Source organism: Cryptomeria japonica, chromosome 3, assembly GCF_030272615.1.
Source record: "Cryptomeria japonica chromosome 3, Sugi_1.0, whole genome shotgun sequence".
Lineage (NCBI taxonomy): Eukaryota > Viridiplantae > Streptophyta > Pinopsida > Cupressales > Cupressaceae > Cryptomeria > Cryptomeria japonica.
The window spans coordinates 110419464-110431701 of record NC_081407.1 but is presented as its reverse complement, the minus strand read 5'-3'; the positions used below and the strand labels follow the sequence as shown (position 1 = coordinate 110431701).

At 37.2% G+C, this 12238-nt stretch overlaps 1 protein-coding gene across 2 annotated transcripts in view; it reads left to right on the top strand.

Moving 5' to 3' along the window:
* Positions 1–12238, top strand: part of LOC131064911 (E3 ubiquitin protein ligase RIN2) — a 69042-nt gene that overhangs the window by 52660 nt on the left and 4144 nt on the right. For both annotated transcript variants that reach the window (XM_057999241.2, XM_057999240.2), the window contains exons 8-11: positions 228–385; positions 501–638; positions 767–834; positions 2648–2887. In XM_057999241.2, the coding sequence (XP_057855224.1) occupies positions 228–385; positions 501–638; positions 767–834; positions 2648–2887 (604 nt within the window). The remainder of the gene's footprint in view (positions 1–227; positions 386–500; positions 639–766; positions 835–2647; positions 2888–12238) is intronic.

The following is a 12238-nucleotide window of genomic DNA, read 5'->3' as shown; positions in this document are numbered from 1 at the left end:
CCATTTCTTAAATAAGAGAATGCTGTATTAATATGAAAAGTCTTTATAATTTCAAAATTGTTGGGTATATGCTTGTCATACAATAAGTCTCCTTGGCGTCATTTATGGTGGTTTAATGTAGAGGTCTGAAACATTTAGAGAATATGCAAGTAAAAAGGGTGTTCAATATGATGTTAGTCAAAATAATTATCAAGTGAAGTTATTTAAATGTTGAGAAAGGTTTGCAGGTGCTTCTTGGGAATGGAAGGGAACTTTTGTCAGGAATTGTGGTTTTTTTATGGAAATTGTAACTTTGTTGATGGCTCTTGGACACTGTTTGCACATTTGGTGGATTCGTGGTCTTGCCTTTCAACTTGTAGATGCTGTGCTTTTCCTGAATCTACGTGTAAGTTCTATTTTCTTAGTTGCAATTGCATTTTCAAAGGAAGGATGTTAGACTAGTTAAGATTTCTTGCTTGTTTTACATTTCTAGTTTATGATGTAAAATGTCTAATTGACAGGCACTTCTAAGTTCAATTTTGCGGCGTATCAAGGGATTTATGAGGTTGAGGACAGCAATGAATACTCTTCAAGGAGCATTACCTGATGCAACTCAAGATGAGTTGCATGCATATGATGACGAATGTGCAATTTGCAAGGCAAGATATCAGTTTAAAATTATGCATATGTTTTTCTTTAGTTAATTGTTTCTTCTGGTTGATTGTTTCAATTTTCATATATAATGTACAAAGAGATTCTTTCTAATATTAGAAAATGGGTAACACAGGAACCAATGGCCAGGGCTAAGAGGCTGCCTTGTTCACACCTTTTCCATCTTCAATGTCTGAGATCCTGGTATGATGATAAGTAGCAATCTTATTATATTGTCATTGCCAAGGCCTTTTGTGTTATTATACTGTCATTTCTAAAAGTAAGTAGTTATCAAATAAGACAGATGATCAAACAAATAATTTGCTTTTCCATTTTATACTAATATCAATTGTTGATTTGATCCTGCACCGTAACAAATTGATATGTTTCTTACATTTTTTTAAGTACTGATGATTGTATGCTCTTCTTTTTAATAAATGATAAAATATATTACTTGTAAGGTAAGATATCCTGCAGGAGTGTATTGGCTAAATATCTGGGCATATTACATGGAGTCCAAAGAATAACATATACAGTCAAAGGAATAAAGAAAGAAAAATGGAGAAACAGGAACTATAACTATGAGAACTTGTAGCATAGGTTTATCATTCTTTTTTAACGATAGCTGGAACATAGAGATGTGTACTTTTAAAATCTAGAAATGAGCATGAGAGCAACTCTGCTTTGCCATTCGAGGCATAACAGCATTCTACTTACATGGCATTGGCATGACAAAATGAATGTATAAATGCTGTTCAATAACCCGACTTCAAGAATCAAATAGGGAAAAACCTGACAAATTAAAAAAATAGGAACTATTTGTAAAATTACAGAAAATACAGTTGGCACTGTTATATCATGCCAAATATAGTGGGTGTAAAGAGAAAAAAACAAAATACGTAAAATTTTAGTTTGTTCAATATTGCTTTAATTTGTCGTAGAAGTCTTAAAATAAAATGGTAAAAAACAATGGCTGAGGTCTGGTCTAATTTGTTGATAGCAGCAATTCTTTGGAAACCTGAACCAGCAGATTTCCTTATTCATTTGAGCCCTGAATTAGTTTGGTTCTGGAGTGAAATTCTGAAAAACGGTGTGTTAAATGAAAAACCAGGCTATATGCACAATGGTGGGTGTTTTTTAAACAACTCTGGAAAAATCCAAAGGTTATATAATAAGCTGTGCATAAGTCATGGGTTATTAAATAACCTGTAAGCTTTTCCCATGTTTTTAAATTACCTATGGGTTTTTTGAGAAAGAAATCTTGTTTCATGGAGTAACCAGGCTACTTGAACAGGATAGTGTAAATAATTTAATTGTTATTGCTGGACATAGGTGGTCGTGTGTGTGGCTGCTCTTCACTGGGCTCCTGATCCATAACTACATCACTTATGGTTACATTATGATTGTTTCTCTTTGTTCTCTGGTTTCCCTTGCATAGTATATACTGGTGTTTTGAGAAGATGTATCTATTTTCGCTGTTCCCCCACTCCTTTTATTAGGGAATATATGCCTGTGCTTGTTTATATTTTCCCAACATTTGGGTGCCCATTGCAAGTTGCAGTGTAAAGCTTTGCTTATAATTGATGAACTCTGTTTACATAAAACAGTTGTGTACGTGTAGATCTGAGAATTTTTCTTCTAGATTCCTAAAAAACAATTTTTTTAGTATTTTTTAAATTTGTTATGCTGAAATTACATTTTAAAAGGTGCAACAATGAAGAAACCAGTATGCAAGGCAAAGGATGAGGTGCTATGGGAGAAATTTTAAGTTCAATAGGGTGTGTCTTTCTTCATATGTTTGCAGAGTGATCTTCCAGAAATAATGTTTGTTAATGTTAACATTTGGTTTCATAGGAATAACAAAGGAATATAATTTTCTTACTTGGAGGTCAGGTAGACGCCAATGTATTATTCAATTGTTTTGATGCAGAGTGTTATGAATTTTTTAACCTTTTTAGCAAGAATTATGTGTTCTAAATTGTTAATATCTTCTGATGTAATTCTGATATGTGCTCAGGTTGGACCAAGGCATTGGAGAAACATATTCTTGTCCAACCTGTAGAAGGCCATTGTTTATGGGTGGCTCAAGGACGTCTCCAAATGCTAATGTTGGCCAGCAATTAGTAGAAGGTGAGCAACTAGTCAGGCCTGTAAACACAGGGCCGGATGCATTATCTCAAACTCTGTCTGAAAATACCTTACCGACAAGCCCATTTTCAACTGAACGGTGGAATTCTACTGGCATTGGCATGTTCAGGTTTGTGTGAACTTTCCTTCCAATCCATTATTCGAGTTCTTCAATTTTTCATACAGCTGATTATTTAATAATTTTCGTCTGTGAGATCAACTGTATTTTTATTTTGCAGCATATTACAAACTGTTTCTTATTCAAATTGTATGATTGCTTTTAGTGCATTTCGATAACAGACATTATTGCCATCAAGTTAGTCACATCTCTACCAATTGTACCAGTAAAATGATCAGATTACAAACCTTGAAAAGAAAACTAGAAAAACAAAAAAAGATTGCCAGGGAAAAATGATGTAATTTTCTTACAGGTGTTGATGAAAAAAATACTTCAATTTTGTCCATGAATGTACAGCACAAAATTGAAGTAATTTTTTTATCAGTACCTGTAAAGAAATTACATTTATTGTTTTTCCTTAACAATCTTTCCTTTTTCTAGCTTTCTTCCACCATTTTGTAATCTGGTCATGTTACTGGTACAATTGGTTGAGATGTGGCTATCTTGGTGGCAATAAAATCAAGGCGATGGTGTTGTCACTCTATAGAAAGTCCAAAAATCCTGATGCACTTTAGTGCCTATTATTTACTTTACTGACTATATTTATATGCATATTTCAAAAAGTCAAACACAACATTTTGGCAGGCCTAAATTTGACTCAGATTCAAGACTCAGCCAAAACCCAGCAAAAAATCAGTGAATATTCTACACATGAAGAAACACATAAATTTGTAAAATAATCTAGAAAAACATGCATGAAACAGAATTAATAGGACTTAGTAGCTTTCCTTCATTTATAGATAAAAAAGTTAAAAACCTGTTCTATGCACATCATAATGTCACATCATATATGATATATCAAGATATGATCTATATTTGTAGTCCACAATTTTCTTCTATGACTAAAGCTTCTAGGTGGCTGTATGGGTGTCCTTGAACAGTATGGTAATGATTTATGTTAGAGAAAAAATAAAATTAGGTGGCTGTATGGGTGTCCTTGAACAGTATGGTAATGATGTATGTTAGAGGAACATAAATTGCTCCTCTAACATACACTATTACCATACTGTTCAAGGACACCCACTGTATGGGTGTCCTTGAACAGTATGGTAATGATGTAGGTTAGAGGAACATAAATTGTTCCTCTAACATATACATCATTACCATACTGTTCAAGGACACCCATACAGACACCTAATTTTCTTCTATGACTAAAGCTTCTAGGTGGCTGTATGGGTGTCCTTGAACAGTATGGTAATGATTTATGTTAGAGAAAAAATAAAATTAGGTGGCTGTATGGGTGTCCTTGAACAGTATGGTAATGATTTATGTTAAGAGTAACATAAAATTATTTATATTCCTCTAACATAAATCATTACCATATTCCTCTAACATAAATCATTACCATACTGTTCAAGGACACCCATACAGCCACCTAGAAGCTTTAGTCATAGAAGAAAATTGTGGACTACAAATATAGATCATATCTTGATATATCATATATGATATGACATTATGATGTGCATTGAACAGGTTTTTAACTTTTTTATCTATAAATGAAGGAAAGCTACTAAGTCCTATTAATTCTGTTTCATGCATGTTTTTCTAGATTATTTTACAAATTTATGTGTTTCTTCATGTGTAGAAAATTCACTGATTTTTTGCTGGGTTTTGGCCGAGTCTTGAATCTGAGTCAAATTTAGGCCTGCCAAAATGTTGTGTTTGACTTTTTGAAATATGCATATAAATATAGTCAGTAAAGTAAATAATTGGCACTAAAGTGCATCAGGATTTTTGGACTTTCTATAGAGTGACAACACCATCGCCTTGATGTTATTGCCACCAAGATAGCCACATCTCAACCAATTGTACCAGTAACATGACCAGATTACAAAATGGTGGAAGAAAGCTAGAAAAAGGAAAGATTGTTAAGGAAAAACAATAAATGTAATTTTTTTACAGGTACTGATAAAAAAATTACTTCGATTTTGTGCTGTACATTCATGGACAAAATTGAAGTATTTTTTTCATCAACACCTGTAAGAAAATTACATCATTTTTCTCTGGCAATCTTTTTTTGTTTTTCTAGTTTTCTTTTCAAAGGTTTGTAATCTGATCATTTTACTGGTACAATTGGTAGAGATGTGACTAACTTGATGGCAATAATGTCTGTTATCGAAATGCACTAAAAGCAATTGGTAGAGATGTGACTAATTTTATGTTCCTCAAACATACATCATTACCATACTGTTCAAGGACACCCATACAGCCACCTAATTTTCTTCTATGACTAAAGCTTCTAGGTGGCTGTATGGGTATCCTTGAATGGTATGGTAATGATTTATGTTAGAGAAAAAATAAAATTAGGTGGCTGTATGGGTGTCCTTGAACAGTATGGTAATGATTAATGTTAGAGGAACATAAAATTCTTTTATTTTTTCAAGACAACACAACTGTAATAGTGAGGTAAAGTTTTATATTGAATTCAATGGGGAAGCTGCAAGAGATCTAAACTAACCCTTAACCTATGCAAAAATGACCTCAGACGAAAATCTTAATGATGTTCAGAATATACACACTTTGTGAGATTGATTGAGGTGGTTTGCATAAAGGGAATGCCTACCTGCCTATTTGTTGCATTGAATATAAGCACTAGGCTGTTTAAACTGTGCCTTCCCAACAAGATTTTTAGATATGAAAGATGGAAATAACTGATCTAAACACATAAATGACAACTTCTAGTTGGCTAAAACCAAGACCAACTATTCAGTGTTAAAATTAGCCTTTCAGATTAATATAAGAACCCAGAAATCAGAATTAGCTCCTAATTAGTTGTTTGCAGATAAATAGAGATAAGCAAAATGAACACAAAGACACAAGTACCCTGGGAAAACCTCCCTCTAGGAGGAAAAACCCAGCAACAACAGATCCTTAGATCTGATTAAGCAATAATCAGACAGTATCTTTACAATTCGGCTTCAACACTTGAAGCATTTAGAACCAGCAGGCTATGCACAGTGGTATTGTGTTTTCAAACTAGGGCATACACAACAATGAAAGAACTTATCTACAATACACTTGTTCGCTGCCACAAGGAAGTTCGCTGTCTCTGTAAAGCGATTCGCTGCACCTTGATTCAGGTTCGCTGACCCTAGAACAAGGTTCGCTGACCTTGGAATGTAGTTCGCTATGCATAGAAGTGAATTCGCTGTCCTTAGGATATATTCGCTGACTGTAGATGGCATTCGCTGATCACTGCAGAGGGAGAATGTATTCGCTATATATTTGTGTATCATTGAACCTTGCAAGTAGTTGAAATATATATGAGGTTCATCTTCTTACTTATCTTTAGGTCAGCCCATTTATCCTTGGGCGCTAAAATCATTTTGCATATAACAATGATGTGGATAGGTCCACACGTTTGGAGTGAGGCTTTAACTTAGTACATTTCAATATAGGGTCGGCCCTATAATGAAACATGAGTTTCTTTATGTTTGGTGTGGAGGATATAAGGGGGCCAGCCCTATTTGATTTACACATTAGATACAATAGATAGGGCCCTGCCCTATAAGGATTCGGATGATGCCTTAAGGCAATCCGAATCCTATTTATTTTCTCACCTAGTTACAAAATCAACATTCAGTACACATAAAATTCTAAAAGGAATAACAATTGCAACAACACATGATTCCAAAGACTAAACAACTTCTTGTTCTCGAATTTACAACCCAGATTAATAAAATGAGATCAATACAACGGTTGACACTTAGTATTCACATCTCATCTAATCCATGAAATTACAAACATAGGCTGAACAATGGCTTCAACAACATAAGCGTAGCATTACAGTTTGATGCATTCATTGGGCCCCAGATCTGGTCCAGTTTTGGCAGGCCAAGGATTAATACTCAGCATTATAGCATGGACCATCTTGGTATCTGATTTATTTTCTCCCCATCACTCTAGTGTCAATGTAAACCTATAGAGATGCCTTCATTTTTGGCATTCTTTCATAAATCTCTGGATTTGATCCCAACGCACAAAATTTTGCTTCCTCTACTTCATTCAAATGAAACTGGATGGACTATCACTGTCTATGCAATGGGTATCCCAGAATTCTTATAGCCCATTCAACAATTCTCTCTAGTCAATGGATGAGCTGTCTATTTAGGTCCCCTTCCTAGTCTGTGAAATGTTGCTAGGTTATCTCCCTAGAACTTGTAAAGTAGGTTGTCTCCCTCCCACTTCTAATCCTCCTGTCATTGGATGAACACCTCCAGTGGATAGTTTCTTTTGAGCCAGTAGCAGTGGCAAGATAGTTGAGAGCTTCCTACCATTGATGTGACCCCTTTTCCCCTTAGATGCTGGTTCTTGCAGAAAATGGCCAGGTTCGGGTCCTAGTTCTTGCTCGGTCCTAGTCCAAGCTTGGTTTGACCTGGGTCCCACCCACAGGGAACTTGTTCTGACGTATTCACACATCGCCCCATTATAAATGGGGACCCCTACTTTTTGCTTTATGGGGTTTGTTTTTCTAGGTTTTTTAGGGTTTTGTCTGTTAGCCTTTGCATTTTGAGTGTCGCCAGGGGGATCACTAGGATGGCAGGCTCTGCTTGAGCCAGGGTGAGTCCACAGGGCCCCAGAATTAGGGTTTCTTTGAGAGTCTTCCTTAGGGTCTGGTTTTGCTCTTGTTGCTAATTGTGTCTTGCTTGGTGAGTGAGTATCATCCTTGAAGGTTTGAGTTAGGTCAAATTGGTGAGTGATGAAGTCTAGAATGTCATCCTGATCTTCAAATACCCTGAAATTTGGCTGTCTGGAATGTCTTCCTGATCCTGAAATTTGACTAAGTCTAGAAAACTGAAGAATCCTCCAAAACCTAGATTTTGCATTATAACTCCTTGAGGTCCAAAACCACTTTCAAACATCTTGACAGTATATATGGAATCTAACTTAAAGTATAAGAAGGAAATGTCACTTATACTTAAATGTTATACTCCATACATGAATCCTGACGGAGAGACCAAAATGTCAAATTTCGCTCCTGACCCTTCCAAAGGTTCAAGGCGAAATTTCGCTCCCGACCCTTCCCAGAGTGAAATTCTCCATAAGACATTCTAGTTTGACCCAAACTTAGAACTAACTCATTCCCAAGTATTATTGAGGGCAAAACACTTGTTTGGATGAAGAAATGTGAGAAATGAAATCAAGATTTGAGCCTAAATGTGAATTTCGCTCTTGACCCTTCCAAAGGGTCCAGAGCGAAATTCTCCCTAGAGACCTTTTTTCTCCTTGTTTGCACTGGAAACCTTGATTCCTTGGGCATGGTAAGCGCAAATTGACGTATTCTTGCCTTAGGAAGTGATTTGAGATGTTTGAAAGTGTGGATTTTGTCTAAAGCATGAATTTCGCTCCTGACCCTTCCAAAGGGTCCATAGCGAAATTCACCTTTTCCTCTGTTTTGCTCTTTCATATGGCCAAGTTTTGGATTTTTGAGGCATAGTTGAGGAGACTTGGATGCATGTTTGCCTTGGAGAGAAGGTTTAAGACTACAAAGTGATGGAAATTAGCCTAGAGGAGGAATTTCGCTCCTGACCCTTCCAAAGGGTCCAGAGCGAAATCTTCCATTTGACCTTCTATCTTGCCTTAAATGATGAATAGAGTTTGAAAGGACCTTGAAATTGATCAAGTTTGAGAGGGAATTGGATAAATCAAGATTTTCGCTCCTGACCCTTCCAAAGGGTCTAGAGCGAAAATCCTCATAACCCTCATTTCCTTCCTAATTTTGGCTAAGTGTTGGTCTCTAAGGCATGTATGGAAGTGTTTGACATGTTTTTTACCTAAGGGAATGACTAGAGGTGGAGGAAATGGAAGGATTTTAGCCCAAAAATTGAATTTCGCTCCTGACCCTTCCAAAGGGTCCAGAGCGAAATTCTTGAAAACACTCATTTTCCCCTTGGACAATATCAGGACCTTGGTGGAGATGCAAGAAGAATGGTCTATGTTTGCCTCCCAAAGAGGATTGGAGTTGGAAGAATCAAGAATCAAGCTCAAAACATGATTTTTGCTCCTGATCGTTCCAAAGGGTCCAGAGCGAAAATCCTTATAGCTCTTATTTTCTTCCTTGTTTTGGCTAGGCATTGGCATGTTGGGGGGTGAATTGGTACGTTCTTGCCTTGAGAGGAAGTTGGACACTTTGAAAGATGAAGATTTTGCCTAAATCATGAATTTCGCTCTTGACCCTTCCAAAGGGTCCAGAGTGAAATTCTTTATTAACCTCATTTGCTTACATGCTTGGGCTTCAAACCTTGTTCCTTAGGTGAAGAGTGATGGATTTTTGCCTTGCAATCAAGATTGGGATTGAAAAGATGAGTGATCAAGCCTAAACCAAGATTTTCGCTCCTAACCCTTCCAAAGGGTCCAGAGCGAAAATCTACCTAGCCCTCATTTTCTTCCTTGATTGATCAAATTTTAATATCCAAGGTATGTTGAAAGGAAGAATGGACACGTTTTTGCCTTTGGGAATTTTTGAAAGCGATGAAAGGTGGAGATTTTGTCCTAGAAATGGAAATTCGCTCCTGACCCTTCCAAAGGGTCCAGGGCGAAATTTCACTAGAACCACCTTTTTTCTCAATCTTATGCCAAGCCTAGTGCAGACTAAGGTGAATTGTGATGAGAGAAGTCCTTAGGAATGACTTCAAGTTGCTAGTGATCCATGAATTTAAAGGAATTGAGAAAAACCAAGATTTTCGCTCCTGACCCTTCCAAAGGGCCCAGAGCGAAAATTCTACAATCACCTACTTTCCTTGCAAGATAAGTCAAACTTTGGGTTTTTATAGCTTGGGTGAGTGTGAAGAAATGTTTTCTTGCCTTTTGGACTTGATTGAGGTTGAAAGGATGGAGGAATACGCTCAAAACAAGATTTTCGCTCCTGACCCTTCCAAAGAGTCCAAAGCGAAAAACCCTAAAATCCATCTTATCCTTCAAATTTTGTGCTAAGTTAGGCCTAGACCTAGGTGAGAAAAGCTCTTTGGTTTGCCTTGGAAAGACTTTTGATCACCAAAAATGCGAATTTTGAGCTTGAATATGAAATTCGCTCCTGATCCTTCCAAAGGGTCCAAGGCGAAATCCATTATAGGTCCTGTTCGTGGCCATGGTTTCTAGCGAAATTCTCTTTTCTAGTCATTTTGAGGTCAAGCAAAATGTTGCAAGCATGGGAGAGGGATCCAAGGATGAGAGTCCAAGTAAAGAAAGTGAAAAAGATGGACCTTGGTGAAGTAAAACAAGCAAAATATGAATTTCACTCCTGACCCTTCCAAAGGGTTCAGAGCGAAATTCTTCAAACTACCTATTTCCTCCTTGTGTCAAGTTAGGACTTTGAGTCCTAAGGCGTGGTTGAGGTTGAAATGATGTTACTTTGCCCTGCAAGATGAATTGAAGTGAAGGAGATGAAGAATTGAGACCTAAAACTTGAATTTCGCTCCTGACCCTTCCAAAGGGTCCAGAGCGAAATTTCCAAAATCACCTAGTTTGCCCATGATGAAGGTCAAGGTATGAATTCCTAAGCCTTGGTGGAGAGAAGGCTAGCATGTGCTTGTCTAGGAGGCATTTTGGAGTAGAGAATGATGGAATTTGAGCTTAGTCAAGAATTTCGCTCTTGACCCTTCCAGAGGGTCCAGGGCGAGATCCTTTGAAACTCCTATTTTTCACCCTGTTTGCTGTTTGAGCTAGGCAAAAGGGCTAGTTGTGAGATAATGATGAAATGAGGTCTAAATTGGCCAGGAATGCAAAAATCACTCGACTCTTCCAAAGGGTCTAGGGCGAAATTCTTATAGGGCCTGTCCTTGGGAAGGATTTTGAGCGAACTTTATTTTGAAGTCTCCTTGTTGATGATTTAAGGTGGAAAATGCTTTGTTGAAATGAACATGTCATATGTACTTAATCACCTTTTGGTTTATTTTGTAGATGGAGAGAACCAAGCCAAGGCAAGGGCGACCTCTTCCAGTCCAGCATCATCAAGGACGACCAATTCCAGTCCATCATCGTCAAGGATGTTCCACAAGCAAAAGGGGAAGACTCAAGGTGTTCAAGGAATTGCTAGCTACCTCCAGAACCTTCACTTCGCCACACTAAGGAACCGCAAGATGACAATGAAAGGCGTTGCCAGCATTTCAAGGAAAGGTACACCACCCATCCATCACGTCAAAGACAAAGGAGAATCAAATAAGGTCAGTGCAAGGGTTCGTTGAGGAAGCAGATAGTCTTAGAAGAGTTAATCAAAGTTAGCTTCTCAGCATCATCAAATTCAACATCAACCAAGTTACAAGTGTCAGGCAAGGTGGCATCCCAGTCATCACTCCTCCAGTTGGATTGGTCCACCTCAGCATGACCAGATTCAATGTACCTAATTTATCGGAGGCGGCACAAATTTCGATGTACCTACCCCTGCTTCCTATTGGTCCTCAACCTTGGAATGTAATTTTCTAATTAGCTAAGGAAGTTTGTTGTAACAAACCCTAATTAGGGTTTCTATCTTGTAATCCTAGCCATTGATTCTAAATCAATCAGAGCCGTCTATTTGTAAAGGGTTTCTCTATATAAGCCCTGGCTCCTCATTTGTAAAGGTTAATAGTGGGTTGATAGAGAATATCTAGTTAATAGTTAATAGTTGGTTAATAGAGAATAGATAGTAGTGAATAGTCAGAGAGTAGGAAATAGTTAGAGTAGAATAGAAAGAGAAGGCAAAGATTGTTGCCAAGATGTTGGAGTAGGAAATAGTTAGAGTAGAATAGAAAGAGAAGGCAAAGATTGTTGCCAAGATGTTGTTGTAAAGGACTTGTAAATTTCATTGAAGAAATGGTGAATTCTATGGGTTGATTCAACAATTTGCATGGTCTCTATACTTCTTAAATTTGATTTCATGTTACTAGATGAATGGAAGAAATGTGTATGATCGATGGTGAAATTTGTATATCCATACTACCGGCAGTTTGTTGATTGTAGACTTGCCTTCTGTAGTCAACTGGAATCATTTAGCTTAAGCTTAACTTCAATTGTCGCTTCTTCATTGATATGCATCATCTTGATGGTGTCCATGCTTGTAGTGGTGATCTGAACATCATAAAGCTTTCCTCAGAAGATCGCACTAACCTTGTGGAGATGGTTCTGGGATCTCAAAGCAAGACTTAGTTAGAATTTCATCAAAGGTCATTCATTGCTCTTACATTCTTAGTATTAGAAATAGATCCCGTTTCAACCCTTCTCCTTTTTCCTTTTTTTCAAAATCTAGGACTAGTAAAATCTCACGTTCCAGCAATATCCAAAGCAAATCAAACGTTCAGGCAGTCAAACGTAAGTCCCCTTGTGATT